The sequence below is a fragment of the Halichondria panicea genome, chromosome 9, assembly GCF_963675165.1.
Source record: "Halichondria panicea chromosome 9, odHalPani1.1, whole genome shotgun sequence".
In the NCBI taxonomy this organism is placed as follows: Eukaryota; Metazoa; Porifera; class Demospongiae; order Suberitida; family Halichondriidae; genus Halichondria; species Halichondria panicea.
Genome location: NC_087385.1, coordinates 4,656,791 through 4,672,803, shown reverse-complemented (window position 1 = coordinate 4,672,803; position 16,013 = coordinate 4,656,791). Strand labels below are relative to the sequence as shown.

The 16,013-nt window shown below is 43.3% G+C and overlaps 3 protein-coding genes and 1 long non-coding RNA gene across 4 annotated transcripts in view; 1 reads left to right on the top strand and 3 right to left on the bottom strand.

Moving 5' to 3' along the window:
* Positions 1 to 3: 3 nt before the first annotated feature.
* On the bottom strand, positions 4 to 6,255 carry LOC135341763 (dynein axonemal assembly factor 8-like). The gene is made up of 11 exons (XM_064538419.1): positions 6,098 to 6,255; positions 5,249 to 5,993; positions 5,025 to 5,136; positions 4,112 to 4,937; positions 1,481 to 3,979; positions 1,219 to 1,363; positions 955 to 1,049; positions 583 to 873; positions 393 to 478; positions 248 to 332; positions 4 to 172 (listed from the first exon to the last, which is right to left on the bottom strand). The coding sequence occupies exons 1-11, from the start codon at positions 6,146 to 6,148 to the stop codon at positions 137 to 139; spliced, it is 4,971 nt and encodes a 1,656-aa protein (XP_064394489.1). The 5' UTR covers positions 6,149 to 6,255; the 3' UTR covers positions 4 to 136.
* A 52-nt stretch (positions 6,256 to 6,307) lies between these two features.
* LOC135341764 (transcription factor Dp-1-like) lies at positions 6,308 to 10,139 on the bottom strand. Its single transcript, XM_064538420.1, has 11 exons — positions 10,021 to 10,139; positions 9,743 to 9,856; positions 9,368 to 9,396; positions 9,136 to 9,202; positions 8,982 to 9,046; positions 8,598 to 8,852; positions 8,430 to 8,489; positions 8,230 to 8,373; positions 7,851 to 8,068; positions 7,401 to 7,567; positions 6,308 to 7,264 (listed from the first exon to the last, which is right to left on the bottom strand). Exons 2-11 carry the CDS (start codon positions 9,756 to 9,758, stop codon positions 6,624 to 6,626), a joined length of 1,662 nt encoding a protein of 553 aa, XP_064394490.1. The 5' UTR covers positions 9,759 to 9,856; positions 10,021 to 10,139; the 3' UTR covers positions 6,308 to 6,623.
* Positions 10,140 to 10,201: 62 nt separating this feature from the next.
* Positions 10,202 to 16,013, top strand: part of LOC135341742 (tripeptidyl-peptidase 2-like) — a 40,040-nt gene continuing 34,228 nt past the window's right edge. The window contains exons 1-12 of the mRNA XM_064538403.1: positions 10,202 to 10,476; positions 11,248 to 11,481; positions 11,603 to 11,716; positions 11,902 to 12,026; positions 12,253 to 12,350; positions 12,408 to 12,473; positions 12,607 to 12,761; positions 12,839 to 12,915; positions 13,049 to 13,176; positions 13,614 to 13,713; positions 13,777 to 13,910; positions 14,370 to 14,500. Of these exons, the coding sequence (XP_064394473.1) occupies positions 10,312 to 10,476; positions 11,248 to 11,481; positions 11,603 to 11,716; positions 11,902 to 12,026; positions 12,253 to 12,350; positions 12,408 to 12,473; positions 12,607 to 12,761; positions 12,839 to 12,915; positions 13,049 to 13,176; positions 13,614 to 13,713; positions 13,777 to 13,910; positions 14,370 to 14,500 (1,527 nt within the window). The 5' untranslated portion in view covers positions 10,202 to 10,311. The remainder of the gene's footprint in view (positions 10,477 to 11,247; positions 11,482 to 11,602; positions 11,717 to 11,901; positions 12,027 to 12,252; positions 12,351 to 12,407; positions 12,474 to 12,606; positions 12,762 to 12,838; positions 12,916 to 13,048; positions 13,177 to 13,613; positions 13,714 to 13,776; positions 13,911 to 14,369; positions 14,501 to 16,013) is intronic.
* On the bottom strand, positions 14,506 to 15,656 carry LOC135341752 (uncharacterized). Its single transcript, XR_010396626.1, has 3 exons — positions 15,562 to 15,656; positions 15,311 to 15,509; positions 14,506 to 15,219 (listed from the first exon to the last, which is right to left on the bottom strand). It is a non-coding gene; the product is annotated as an uncharacterized LOC135341752 (long non-coding RNA).

Genomic DNA, 16,013 nt, shown 5'->3' with positions numbered 1-16,013 from the left:
CTGTTTGATTACAATTCATGTGCAAGTACACACAAAAATATATAAAAATTAATAATAATGTACATGCACAACTGGTGTATTATACAGGTCATATATAAAGTGTTTTCTTGTTCTATTCAAATTGTGTCTTCACTAGTCAACTAACTTTGAGCAACTTGAGAGTAGCCTTGGCCTGTGATTCGGTGCAGTGAAAACACAACAGTATGTACACATGATACAAAATAGAGCTACACTACAATAGACTCACACTCTGTGCATTGTTTGGCACAATCATTTGTGCTAGCAGTTCCTCAATTGAGCCATGTCTAGGTCTGTAGGATCTCAGTGAAGCACTAGAGGGAGGGAGGGAGGGATAAACATACACTCTGTATATACATGTAGCTTAATACTACCTCTTGAAGATTGACTGACAACAAGATGCAGCATTATCTCTCCGTACCACCAGAATCAGACAAGGTCCGTGGCATAAGTTATCAGCCTTTGGGGGCAGGTATAATTATAAGTTTCTTTTTCTACACCATAATTACGATAATACCACTGTGTAAGGGGCATAAATACACACACACACACTCCCTCATTCACCATTACTGTGTCCAAGCAGTTACACAATGCCAGAAGTTCCCTAACCACTCCCACTGAAAGAGTGACCATTTTGAGACCTTGTATCTTGAACCCGCTTTGAGTTAGGAACTCAATGATCTCTACACACCCAACAGACGAGTGTTTTTGTGACTCCAACAGACTGGAAGGTAGCACCATGGCTGTGGTCTCCAGGAGAGGGGACACAAAACCAAGCAGAGAGGAGTCAGAGGAAGGCAGGCATCTTTCAGGAAGGACTAGTTCATCAAATGAGTCACTCTCCTCAGACTGGATCTGGAGGAACAAGAACAAACCATGTCATATTGAAACATCCTGTAAAACGTTTCGAGTCTCTAAATACAGTATAGATCAAACCTTGTACTGCTGAATGCTGCTGACAGGTGCACAACATATGCCCTCGGGGAAGTACTGTTTCACTTCAGCTAATGCAGTCAAGAAGGTATCAGAACCTGCATGCATGGATTAAATAAAGATCATTATCCATTCACTATAATCACTCAAAATTACACAATTGCTTAAATTACCCAAACAACATTCCTTCGTATAATGTTCAAAGTACACTGTTGCTAAAGGTTCAGGTAATAGCACATCCCGTTAATTTTTAGACGTCTCACTCACAGTTGACAGTGAAGCTCTTGTTAGTAGTTGATCTCCTCTGCTGCTCAATGAGGGCACTGAGAGAGTGTCTGAGATGCCATACTGCATTCACCCTCAGTACACACACTACCAGACAGGCTTCACTTCCACTCGGTTCAGACAACTCCTGTTGCATGTACAGTAAATGAAGATCAACAGATGTACACGTGTGTATATACATACATGTAATACATGTACATACACAAAATGCTAGTACATAAATACACAGAGACACAAAACTCACAGTGTTGATCTCTAGGTCTTCCAACACTGTCTCTGACTCCTCCCGTCCCACCTCCACTGCCCTCATGGCTGCAAAAATGAACCCAGACCGGCACAGCTTGTCCAGTACCTTCACTACTAGTCTCGGCTCAGATATACTCACACTAGCGACTGATAACAGAGAGTCTGGAGGCGCTTGTAGGTCCTGTAGGATGCTCATGTCTTGTATCCATGATGGGGGCATATAGGGGGCCATACCAAGACTGGCTGAGTCACTAAATATCTCTTTGTCGGATAAGAATATCGAGGAAAGATTGAATGCATCTTCGAAATCTTTTGAGATGACAATTTCAAGTTGCTGCTGTAGAGAGGTTGTGTGTAGAGACCTCCTTGGTGTGATAGTAGGCTTGAGCAGAGTGGTGAGTCGCTGGTTACAATCCAACCCTCTAAAGAGGAGTAGCGAGGCAGGAACGTCTGAGAGGAGGTTGACAGCTGTTTGATAAGCTGGGTCAGTGTTGGCCAATGGACATAACCTCTTGGCATGGAAACGAGGAATTTGTGGAATAATCTTGAATCCTAGAAGCTCAAAACCTCCCAAATTTTCCATGTGTCGATCATCTGAGTGTTTGGCAGAGACGGTTACTCCATTCGGCAGTCTCAGTTGATAAACATTGTTCAAGAGATTGACTAATTTTGGCAAACTGTTGCACTGCGGGACAGCAACGAAGCACAGCTCCTCCATAAAGGGGCCACCACACTTCCTTTCTTCGTGAAGTTTTGGGAGAGAACCAGACACGGCATTCGGTAGAGAAAAACTTCCAAGAAGTTTAGTTGTCTCATGTGATGTTTCAGTCATGTGTAGAATACTATCCGGAGTGTTTAGAGACACTGTGGAGATTTCCAAGTTGGCATTGACTTTTACGGTGGCTTTCAGATCAGAACAGATGGTTTCCTTCAGAGACAAACAGTGAAGTTTTGCGTTCTCAGCTCCAAGGTGTAGCACAAGAGAAGGGAACGGAGGAGCATTCTGAGCATGTTCAGTAGCTAATGGATGGGTGATAAAATCCAAAGCAGGGGAGGGTGGAGTGGACGAAGGTGTGAAATTAGCCAGATATAATTTCGGAATGTGTATGGTACTTGCACGTTTTGAATTGAGTCGGATTCGCTTCATTCCGAGTATATTGAATCCCATTTTGCTGCATGATGAGAGGACTGTCCCGTACAGGCAAGGGGGGACTAAGGGAGCCACTACGAGCAACACCTTGGTGTACGCTTGAGTAATCAGACACGACCGATTAGATGTGAGGGGTGAAAAGGTCAGGTCCAGAGCAGGGGATGGTAAACCGTCTTCAGATTCACTCTCTGAAAATCGAACACGCTGTCGCTTTCTTCGCTCAAATTTCGTACGTGGGTCTGAGATTCCGAGTACACTACCAGTCTTGAGACAGGCTCGACCACCGAACCACTTGGCGACAGTTGACAGGATGGAATAAGGGGTTCTGACACACTTGAGGGTGGTGGAGTTGGGGCTGGCAAACTTTGCATTCAGAGAATCCGGATCAGTGACCTTTGCCAAATTGCTGTCTTCGGGACCTACAACATCAAGCCATCGATAAATAGCATCAGGTGCTCTAAGTGCTAGAGCCAACGTCATTTCTCCTCCATTCGAGTTCTCACTCTTATCTTCATAGACCATCCTCAGTCCAGCCAAATAGAAAGCATTGGAGTACGCAGTTCGTAGTGTAGTGAACACAAGGGAGTGGTTTGTGAGAGAATGTCCTTCCAGTGTGCATACAGTAGTAGCGACAGTCGGTTGTGACTTGAGTGAATCATCACTTGGCAGAGAGCTGATGTGGTAGCCACTGTGCCAATAGAAACTAAGGGGTGTGGTTAGGGGAGAGATGTCCTCTTGTACCGTGAGGAATGAGGTAAGTGGGAGTTGTCCAATTTGACGAAGGATCTCCAAAACTGAGACAGGGATGAGGGATTGTATATCGCTGTTGCCAATGATCGGATCGATGACTTCATTCAGTGACTTGTTGTGAAGACGAGTTGTGAGTTTGTTTGAGATTGTATTGACGAGCTCTGCATCAGGAGTCACATTAAACCAGACACCTTCACTTTTTTTGGAACGCTTCAACTCTGCAGACACACACACACCAACCAGTAGCGACGGACATCCATCGAGAATCGTCTGCAACAGTCCGGTAATACTAAAATGTTTCCTAGATCTGTCGGATTGCTTTGATTCATCTCTCACTTCTTGGAGGATAACAGTTTGTTCATTTGACGATGTGGCTTCGACAACAGTCTTATTGTGATGATCGCTTGATGCTTGACTCATGAGCCATGTTAAGATAAGTAGGTGGAGATAGAGCTGTGTTTGTAGGTCTAGTTCACCTTCCTCTTCAATTTCAGCCGGTATGGAGACAAGGCCGTGCTCAGAGAGGGGGATAGTCAGTAGAGCATCTGTTGGGCATATAAGATCAGTGGAGCTCATCTGGGCCTCAAAAGAGACTCCCTGCATTGATAGAAATTGACGTAATAAACTGAAAGTTATTTACCCACAAACACACAACTACATCATGTACAGTGTGTGTGTGTGTGTGTGTGTGTGTGTGTATAGACGGAAAATAAAAATAAAAACTCTCACCTCATGGAAAACTGTGTTGGTTGCCGGTGTAACAAACAAAACTGGTGGTTTCTTGGCCTGAATGATCTTTTGCAGTCGTTGTTTAAGTTGTCCAGTGTCCATTTCTACCAGAAAGTCTTCTTCACTTCCCTGACAGGCTAGACCATCACAACTGGACACAGAACTTGACAGCTTGCTACTCTCTGTGTCCGTGGGTGTCAGACAATGTTCCTCATCACTGCTAGTTGTAAGACTGTCATTTCGAATCCTCTGCAGTACCAAAGCTCTCGCAAGTTTTCGCTGTGATGATTTAGAAGAATCTTTTTTAACAGAAGTCGTGTCTTTGTCCTTCTTTCGAGATTTTTTTGATTTCTTTGCCTGATTCTTTGATTTCTTGGCTTTTGTGGGAGAGGTTGCAAGAGAGGCTTTTGTAGGACTGGCAGATGGTGATTCACCTTTATTTGCGCCTGGCATCTCGAAAATGTTGGCTTCACCATCAGAGAGACTTGACGAAAGTGTCAAGGAGCTGGAGTTTCTTTGTCGTTTGAAGTCAGCGGGGTGGCAATTTGAGTACTTAAAGGGAGCGATTGCTGGAGTGTTGATAGGCTCAGATCTGATGGCATTTGATATGGGAATTCCATTGTCTTTTGTTGATGTTTTAGTTGGTGAAGTTTGGGCATTCGACTTCTCAACTTTCAGTTCTAATGGAGACAGTTCAGCCTTTTTGACAGAAGGTTGTGTGGCTAGTGGAGAGAAAGGGTGAGAGGTGTGGAGGGTGCTTTTGATGTGTCTCCGCTGAGCTATCCAAGCGTAGGGATCATCACTTTCATCATCATCAGAAGTAGATCTGAAGTAAATGAGAGTATAGCCTATATTATTTTGTATAGTGGAAAGTTTAAAATGAAGCAACAAACAACAATAACATTAGACACACCTGTCATTCCGCTCAACAGCTTTTGTTTCTTTTGCAGGACCTGGTCGTAGGTCGAGGAATATTGGCCCATTGTCTTTGTTGCCATTCAAAGCCCGTGTTGAACTGCATAGTTCTATTATCAGAGACAAGGTAAAGTCAATAGAGTGTGACAAATACCCGCACTTTAAAGGATGTACAATATAAATACACGTACACATACACACACATAAACATCACATGTTTACCATTGCTGGGGTTTCTCCAACCACTAGTGTGTTTTGATTCACTTTGGGTGGCCTCGGCAGCCTTGGTTATAGTTAACTTCTCCAATTCTTTCATTAGCTGTCCAGTGTCTTCTTTCTCCCAAACCAGCCTCAGGGCAGGTGGTGCCACTAGCTGACCATCCCCTATAGCAACAGTGGGCTGACTGTGAGACAATAGAGTATCAGACTCCAGCAGTTTGTCAAGCTCATTTTCGTGTATCGTCTCGAGTGAATTCATTGATAGTAATCTTCTTCGCAGTTTTAAAGGAGACTTGGGTGTCTCAACACTAATGGTGGCATCTTCCAAACTTTCTTGGTGAGCTCCAGTGTCGCTGTGCATTGAAAGGATGGCATTGAGTAGTAGCTGCTGCTTGAAATCATGAACAGGTATGTTTCCATCCTCTGACACTATTTTCTCTTCAGATGCTTGTAGGGATTCAGAGAATTCTGATTTGAACTTGCACCAGTCAATCTCTTTAGAGCTATTCGCCTCTTTTCTTGCAAATGCTTCTTTCTCGAGAACCGATAAACTGTTGTCTTTCCCTAAAATGTCTGTATCTTTCGTAAAAATGTTGTCCTCAAATTTGGTAATGTTGTTTAGTACTTCTGGAGAGGGGGTGTCCACTGCAGGATTGACTAGCTCCACACCAAGCGATTTGAGATGTGCAGAACGACTAAATATGGCTGACGATTGATCACCACTACTCTCGTCAGCATCATCCGAATTCTGCAAGATGTATAATATAATTAGCCTGTTTATGTATTGTGACTGATACGATAATCATTGTCAACTTCTAGCTAAAAGTAGTCTAGTAGGTTAGCTAATTCTACCTCATCTGATGCAAAGCTCAAGTCTGGCAGGTTTTCCAGAAGGTTCTCCATCTTCTCTCAGTGCTGCACAGGATCTAGGAGTTTAGATCATAGAAGTTGTGTCCATTGAAGGCGTAACCTGCATTATAGTAGGGAGAGTCCCTCATTGTGTTAATATTTTGATTCAGGGTCAAGCCGCGGATTTGCAACTTCCCAATTTTTTTGCTGTGATAATAAAATAATAATGTGGTCATGCCTGAACAATCATCACACCTCACAAATAATATTCAATTAGACTACCATTGAACACAAAAAATCTGCACACAATGAAAATGAGCCTTTAATGTGACATAGAGTGCTGAATGCATACCAGATGCTAAGAAAATCTGTGCTGCATATGTGTTTGACTGACACATACATAAATATACAAAGATACAGTCCTAGTATAGACAACCAGTGTTTTTATGTAACAAAATACTCGTTTATGCTCTCTTGTAATTGTTCAAATTCCATTTTGTACTCAACTTCCAGCATGTTGTTAGAGTCACTACTTGCTTGTACTAGGGTCTGAAGATTTCTTCTGTGCTGAGTTGGTGAACAGTTGTCTAGAAGCACTGCTGCTGGCTGCCGTGGATATGAGTTTGGACAGAGAGGCATTTTGTTGCAACTGTTGTAGAAGAGATGTGATACAGTGTTGAGGGGAGGAGAGCTTGGAGACATTCACCACCCTTGTTGCTTGCAAGCTAGTTTCTGATTTGGCAGTAATTGGCGACTGACTTTGGGTCTGGGCAACATTAGCAGCAGACTTGACCAGAGGAGAGGCAGGGACTGGTGGTTGAGAGGAGGGGCAATGACTGTGTAGTAGAGCTTTAGCAGAGACACCTGGGGATTTGGAAATTGGGACTTTGGTACCTCGCATGACACTTGTTACAAGGGCTGTGACTGCTTGGGGGGAGGGGATGCCACTCATGGGAGTCAAGGGTACTATCACAGGGGAAGAGGGTTTAATGGCTGGACTACTGGAGCTGGAGCGAAGGGTTTGACTGAGAGCGGACATCAGTTGTTCTCGTACGAGTGGAGAGTTGGCGATGCTTTGAGGGGTTAAGGGGGATACTGCAGGAATGGTGTCCGGGGTAGATATGGGGGTAGCAGGAACTGCAGCAGCTTCCCTCTTACTGGAAACAATATCTGCATAAATTATAGAGAAAATCTGTCATACAGTAAACCAGTAACTGAGGTTTTTTAGAGCCGCACTTTTAATAAATTTCACTGCTACACTAGAAACTAGGCTTAACTTGGAATATAATGTATATGTCACACTCACCGTCTAGAGTTGACTCAAAGGCCTTGGGAAGAATAGCCTTGGCCCTCTTGACTTCCTCCTCAGTTGGGGTGCCAGAGTGGAGACCACAGTCCAGTCCCATCTTTTTGAGCACCTCTATGTCATTGTGCAGCTCAAAAGCATTGTCAAAGCTGAACACATACTCTGACCTGTGAGGCAAAAAACAATACTTGGCCGGTTTCCTTGACTCTCTTGATAACACATGTAGTCATAATTACAGTCCGATAATTAATGTGCCGTTAATTAATGTGCTGGCAAAGAGAGTCCATGCATAAACACTGTTAAGTTTTACAATATCACCCAACAATTGAACATAGCAAATTATTACGAGAAACACACATCCCATACTAGCAGGTACGTTCTATTGTACATGCATTGATAATGTATGTTCGTCGTACACACTAAACTGAGCTACACACTCATCCCACTCACTTGTCACTGGAGATAGAGCAGTCGATGGTGGTCTTCTTGCTAGTATTGGCTAGGATAAAGGGGAGAGAGATAGACGAGTTTTGAGCAAGCCCTCCCAAAGACGTCACACGCTCACGATTACGCTTCATCAGATTCTTAAACGAAAGTATCTGTATCAGGAGGCTCTCAACTTGGCTCCGTTTGTCTGCCACTCTCTTCTCAACTTTGGCAAGTTCCTCCTGCAGTATGGGATGGAAGCTGATAAAAAGCCTTGGACACAATTATCAGTTTATCTACAAGACAAGTACATGGTACGGTACAGTGAATAAACATAAGCAAAATTGTACCTACATGTAAAACCACACCTGTACTATAATTATTGGTGTACATGCAGACTGACCTCGACATGCTGACACTCTTGAGCAGAGTTAGTGGGCAGTCCAATCCACCTAATGTCTTTCTTCTCCTTGGAGATGATGTTCATGGCCATAAGGACGTTGAGGGCATCGTACACTCGTCGCCGAATGTTCTTTTGGTCTATCGACTGCGTGAGAAAAGTTAACATCAATAGAAACCAAGGTCACTGATAAAATGATCTACCATATCAGAGCCATTGGCTGATTCAGACTCTGAGAGCTCCTTCACCAGTTCATCTGCCACCTGGACAGAAAACATACACGTGTAATGATACGGAATCTATGTTGATACACAATTAAACCACACCATAACACATGACAAATAATTATAATGACTGTACATGCAGCCAACCTCATTGTACGTAGTGTTTCCTTTCTCCCTGACTTTCTCACACACTCTCTGAGAGAAGTGCCTCAGTCCCTTCCCTTGTTGTTTGTCAGCTGACTGTTTGGCAGCCACCCTTCGTCTCTTGAGGTGCACGGACGTGTCACTTGTGTTCCGGCCTCGTTTCCTACCCGTACTCCATTGCAAGGTACTCTGGGGTGTAATAGGGGCGTTGCTAGTAGGTGTGGCCTGTCGACCAGACAAGGAGGAGGGTGAGAGCAACTGTAGAGGAAACAGAAGCACAATCAGAGCTTGTGTACAGTACAATAAGTATATTCACGGTTGATTTACAAGGGGGTACAATGGGACACATTCCAAGTACATGTACTGTGATGTCATGTGTTGGCTAACCTGCTCCAATGTGATTCCACTGCTAGACTGGGAACCAAGGAGGGACACTAGGTTCTTCAGATCTCCTGCAGTAAAATAACGCAATGAAGTTTTTGTGATTAGAATAAGACATTTTCTGCTGATAAAAATTCAGTAGGTAGCAACAGTACTGTACCTGATAGTTGTCCACTCTGTAAAAAGGACTGGAGGTTAGAGGCTCCCCCATTCTTCACTGGAGAAGCCTACAGGATAAATTGATAAAAGACACGCCTATACATTTGCAATCTACACATTAGTAAGTGGAACCTCAAAAATGCCAACACCTAACTCCTAATGCATACACAAGCACAGATCATGAGTTATATATACAGTACACAGCACACATCATTACACAGTGACACACTTACAGTTGCTCTCACAGGTGAGTTGGTAATAGCTGAAAGGGGAGAGAGAAATGAGCTCAGTCAATCACGCATCATATAAACGAGATACACACAAACACAGTACGGACTAACTTCCCACAACCTCAGGAAGGCCATCTATGGGTGTGCAATGCTATAGATATACAAAGTGGTTTCCACAAAATGCCAGTAAGGTGGTGAACACTTTGATCAAATTTCGCATAATAAGATTTCCCTATACAGTTAGTCACAGTAATAGTATACAGGTATAGTTTAACGCACACGTGTACATGTACGCTAACGATAGTAAGCTAGGACGTGGACATAGACGAGCCAATAGAATAACTTGTGACACATTGTCATGGCTAGCTGTTTACTTACCTGTGGGTGTGGCCATTGGAAGTATTGACACCACAAACGTAGCGGGTAGGTGTGTATTCCGTGTCTGTTCACTGTTGTCTTGTACTGCTAGTGTGGAAGATTGTATACCCGCACCTTGTGTGTGTGTGTTAATAAATAGATGAGATGTGTGAAACAACATGACATGACTACTAAGTCTTAGACTAGCTAGATTCTAAATGCATTATGACAGGAGTTGGTAGACGTCTACTATGATATATTTAAAGCTATTACATTCATATACATCTTAGAGTCAGTACCTTTGTGCTTAGAAGATACACTCGGTACTAATCCAGCCAATCAAAGAAGTTCACAGCCAGCCAGCCAGCCTTGTTCCTACCTTTCTCCGCGAAAACCAGACTGCGCATGCTCAATAAGTCTGTCACAAAGCCACTCCCCGCCCAACTTAAGGGGCTTTCCCATGATATTCCTGCTGACTAGTCTACATTTGGCTACATTTAGGGATTTCCCCCTAGTCCCTCACCAAATTCTATGCCATAAGTTAAGAGGTCCTCTTTAGTCCGAGTCTTGTCTGTAGTGATCAATCCAGAATGTCTGAAGAGATGGTACAAGATCCCTTCCCCTACTCTAGTCTGGTCCCCAAACGAGAGACTGGTGCTGAAAGGTTTCTGAGCAAGAACCCTGAACACGATGGCCGTGGGGTGATCATTGCCATCCTGGACACAGGGGTGGACCCTGGTGCCCCTGGGCTACAGGCAAGTCCAACCATGTATATTAAAGAAGGCGATCGGATATATCTGTGTGTGTGTGTGTGTGTGTTGAAATTACCGTAATCGTTCTAATTTATAGTCTAGCACCAGTAAAAAATAATTATTTTTCTAGAAACAATGTATGAAAAAAATTGATTTTATATGGTACCGTATTCACCCGAATTACCGGGACACAAAAAAATAATTACGGCTTGCAGTGTCCCTTGGAATAGATTACGTTAAAGTCGAAGTGTCCCTTGTATTAGAGTGTCCCGTAGTAATTAGAACGAATATTTCCCCATTAAGGTACGTACACGGCCTCGATTCCAGGCCGAGGCTAACTCTGCAGCTAAAATGTCTTTCGTGCAGTTTAGAAGCTGTGTACGCGGGTTCCATGTCTACAAAGGTGTCTTCAACCGTCAGTGACATATTACGGTGCCAGAGAGTAGAATCCAGAGAGTTTCTAAGAGTTTTGAGTCTCTATCGAGCTAACATGCTCTTTTTCGTTCTAATTAGATCGGGACGTCTAAAAATATTTACATTTCCTGTTGTTCCTTAATATAGAATGAAAAAAATTACGTAATTCCGAAGTGTCCCTTAGAATAGAGTGTCCCGGTAATTCGGGTGAATACGGTAGTATATAGGGTTATAAAAGAGGGCGTCCTAACCGAGGCTGGTTTTATCATTAGGACGTTTATGGTAGGTGTGTTGATAATTTGTTACTTATAAAGTAGACGTGTGTGTTTAATTTTAAATCATGGTTGTATGGTTTCATAGGTGACGACTACGGGTGAGCGTAAGCTGGTTGATCTTGTGGACACTACTGGTAGTGGTGATGTGGACACCTCCACCATCTGCAAGACTCGTAGTGAGAGGGGTAGAGTGATTGAGGGACTAACGGGACGACAGTTGACCATTCCTGACGATTGGAACAACCCCTCTGGAGAGTGGCACGTTGGAATCAAAGCTGCATTTGAGCTGTTCCCTAGTGCACCAAAATCTCGCATTCAGGTCAGTTAAGTCCTATATAAACAACGGGCATCCTAAACTTTTGCGTACAGGTAAAATATTCCATAAAGTTTAGTTTCCTTCTATGCACAATATTGATACTTACTGTTTTGATTGCATGCAGTCGACTCACATGAGGAAGGAATGGGAGCCCAGACACTCTCCACTGATTGCACAGGCTGTAGAAGAGCTGGCACAGTTTGACAAGAAACACCCAAACGCTTCAGAGAGGACATTGGTGAGTAGCATCGTTCATTGATTCACATAATACTGTATGGGCTATTTGTATATTCCTGGGGTTATGGACAAGCTCCCAAAACCGTTGGCTATTAATCGAGTGTGAGTTTGTTTGCCACTAGCTATGAGTTGAAAGGGCTTGATTTGAGCTTTCCTACAGAACTTAGTTAATGTCATTGCTTACAGGAAGAGAGACTGGAACGTGAGAACCTGCACAGTAAGGTGGACCTCCTCAACTCTCTCAAGAAGAACTGCACTCTGGGAGGACCAGTGTATGACTGTGTGGTGTTCCATGATGGACGTTCGTACAGGTGAGGAGGTGCTTCTGAGTGGCCGGCTCCGTACATGATTGTACATATTCACTTCTACAGCTTCATTGTTGAGGCATGAGAATTGTGTCCCCTTAAATATTATTGTACCTAGCTCAAGTGACATAGTCTTAGTATGGTTCGAGCTTTGATACATTTTTACTAGACCTATTATTCCCTGTTCCTTAATTGATGCATTATGCCCTAACTGTTCCTTCCCCTCCTCTAGTGCCGTGGTGGACACCAGTCTGACGGGAGACCTGGGGTCGTGTACCCTGCTCAAGCCGTTCAAGGAGAGCGGACAGTTTACAACCTTCGGAAAACTTGGTATGTACTTCTGTACATGCAACAAACCATGGCCTATTGTGTTAATTAATTTCACAGACAATCTGAACTATTCTGTCAATGTCTACGATGATGGGAATATCCTGTCCATTGTCACCACTGGAGGTAAGCCCATACACACACACAGTGGTTTGGCTATTACTGCGACCTCCCACACCCTCAAAGTAACCTCACACAAGTGTGAACAGCCTAAGGCCAATATTATAATACTTAACGAGTGTCTGACACCCATACATAGGTTCCCATGGCACCCACGTGGCATCAATAGCAGCTGCCAACTTCCCTGATAAACCGGAGCAGAATGGAGTTGCTCCAGGAGCTCAGCTAATCTCCATCAAGATAGGAGACACTCGACTGGCTACCATGGAGACTGCCACCTCACTCATTAGAGCCGTGAGTTACTCATAATTATTATAGCAGGATGATTGTTTGTGCCCGTAAGCTATTAATACATGTAATATGTCATTCAGAGTATCGAGGCCGTGAAGCAAAAGGTGGATCTTATCAACTTTAGCTATGGAGAGTCTTCACATTGGACCAACAAAGGGTGAGTGTGTCATATACAGTGCATACGGTGTTGCTATCAATGTATCTACATGTACAGACAAAATACTAAGTGCACTGTTCATACTGTACATGTGTGCGTACTGTCTTGTCATTGTTTCACTTCCCTCTTTCAGTGCTGTCGTGGAGCGGTTCTCTGAGCTGTGTGACAAGTATAACATTGTGTTTGTGTCCAGTGCTGGTAACAATGGCCCCGCCCTTTCTACGGTCGGCTGTCCCGGTGGGAACACCTCCTCTATCATAGGTGAGGGACTGCCATTCAATATGGTTACACTTTAGAGGTTTTTAGTGGGTGAGAAGGTTTTTTCTGTCTCTTTGAAGGGGTTTGATACCCTAAATGGTGTGTAACAGTTTTGTCTACCAGTTAAGCCAAGAGTTTTTTTATAAATTCCTGGGTAAACAGGGCTGCATTCAGGATTTTGGATCAGGGGGGGGGGCAAATTGGAAAATTTAAAAATGTAGGAGGGGCGAAGTCATTAGAATTATAGCAGTACAAATGAATCTTCCAGATCCTAGGGGGGTGAAACTGTGCCCAGGTGGGGCGAATTACCCCCCTCGCCCCCCCCCTCAATGCAGCCTTGGTAAAGCATAAAGCTAAAGGGGAAAGGGAAGGAATTTTCTTTATGTGGTGAAGCCATAACTTTAACACGAACCCACTTCCCCCTCTATGTGATATTGTAGGAGTTGGTGCATTTGTGTCTCCGGACATGATGGAGGGAGAGTACTCTCTTACTAACCGCAAGCCCGGACAGCCGTACACCTGGTCGTCAAGGGGACCAGCGTGAGTACAGATATGTTGCTATAAAAATATTATATCAATCCGTCTCCTTTCCCCTCTGCGCAGGACGGATGGTGATCTGGGTGTGTCCATCACAGCTCCGGGTGGGGCAGTGACCTCTGTACCCACATGGACCCACCAGAGCCGTCAACTAATGAACGGAACTTCAATGTCTTCTCCCAATGCCTGTGGCTGTGTCGGTGAGCGACAGAATCTGTAGAGTTCTTATTGTAGTACCTTTCCCTCTTTTGGTAAAACCCCATTATTCTGTTGTACATGTAAAGGCCTACTTTAACATGAATGTAGAGATTGTAGAGCTTTGTGTATCTGGTACTGTATAGCGGGTAATTTTCATGGGGTAAATATTCGTTAATTTTTGTGGGCAAGCTGTGACCTCCACGAAAATGTTCCTCACAAAAACGTAGGCGTGGCTTACCGGAACGCATGCAATGCAGTGCAAGCAATAAAGTCATGAATTTTTACACCACGAAAATTACCCACTATACGATATAGTGCTATACATGCTGATTTACATACTCCACGTAAATACGACTTGAAGATTAAACTTCCGTAATTTACATGTACCATTAGCAGTGTTCTATGTTAATTATCGTCCCTTGTGTACTACTAAGAATTGTGATACTCTCCCTCCATTGCAGCTTTGATGTTGTCAGCTCTCAAGTCTCAAGATATTCCTTACTATCCAGCGTCCATCAAACGAGCCCTCGAGAGCAGTGCCACGCCCCTTGGAGCACACCCCCCTTTCTCAATAGGACACGGAGTCATACAGGTCAGTCGTACATAAGGTAGCTACAGTTCAAGGTAACAAGTGTGTGTGTAATAAAAGTCGTACAGTGAGTCCTTTTCGTGTCAGTCACGTAGCCGTGTGGCATAATTTGGTAACATTTGTCAAGATATAAAACAGTAAAAACACACATAGCATGAATCCTATGATCAAAACAATACACTGTGGATCAAGGTGATGTAGGTTGCAATGTTGAGTTTCTTGGCCAGAGCAGCCTTTTTCTCGGCCTCAGCTGTGTTGCCTTCAATGTCCACATAAATTGTAAGAACAAGCTATTGTTTTTGCTATGCTCTAATGATTACATCTCTTAATTTATTCTCTTGAGAGCAATCTGGAGTGTACAGGCACTCCAGTTATTAAATAAACTTTGCAATCTGATGTTTTATTGTATGAAATATCGGTACAAATGCATCTAGTGTGCACTAACTAGTGTCGGTGTTCTTTATTTCTAAATCAGCTGCATGTATATACATTGTACCTATAGCCTCAGGCGTATGTCCTTATTGTAGCTACATGTAACCATAGATTCTTCAATCTATGATGTAACCGTATACGATTCCGAAGTAAATAGCCACTGGGAGTATTGTTGACACCAATACGAAATACACTACAGTGGTGATGTAGGATGCAATGTTGAGATTCCGAGCCAGAGAAGCCTTTCTCTCAGCCTCAGTTTTATTGCCTTCAATGTCCAGTTCTTGAGCCTGCACGATATTTTGCTATGTGTCAATGTACATCACAATACTGGTTTCCTCATGCCTGATTATTTGCGAATCTTGGGTATGAATGGTGTACCTTTTTAGCATTGATGAGAGCAGCTACACTTAACAGAATTCCTGGCCAAGCAAAAAAGAGAAAGCATGCAAAGAGCAAGGTACGCAGAGACAGGATATAATAGTGGTCTTCTTTCCCTGTAATGAACCCACTAAATATCGATGCGAAGCAAACATTCGCAACATTAATTTTGGTTTTGGGAATCTTGCTCCAGTTTGACCTGCAGATGCATGGGTGATGAGAAAAAGTAGAGAATACTGCAATATATTCACCTGATTCCATATTGACAGTCGCTACTTGTATACGGTTGTTGAATGGTATCTTCTTGTTGCTCTGTGCTTGCCTGTGAACCTGCCTCACTGCATGCTCACCCCATTTAAATACTCAATCTACCTAATCATTTGTTTGGATGCTCCATTATCAATGTTGTTCAATGCTGTTCTTCTGCACTTTCAATATAATTATAATGTTTGACTTTGAGCCTGCATGATATTTTGTTATGGGTTGATGTAACATCGCAATACTTGTTTACTCGTGCCTGATTATTTGCACTTGACGGTGTGTATAAATGTTTGTAATGTGTTGGAACGGCTTAGCATATTTTGTGACAATTTACATGTAACCCAAATTAATGTTCGGCTCTTGAGCCTGCTGTGTAGATGGGTGTGGCCTGTCCACCAAAAGAATGGTAGACGGGTTTCAAGCCTAGATTTGTACTCACTGC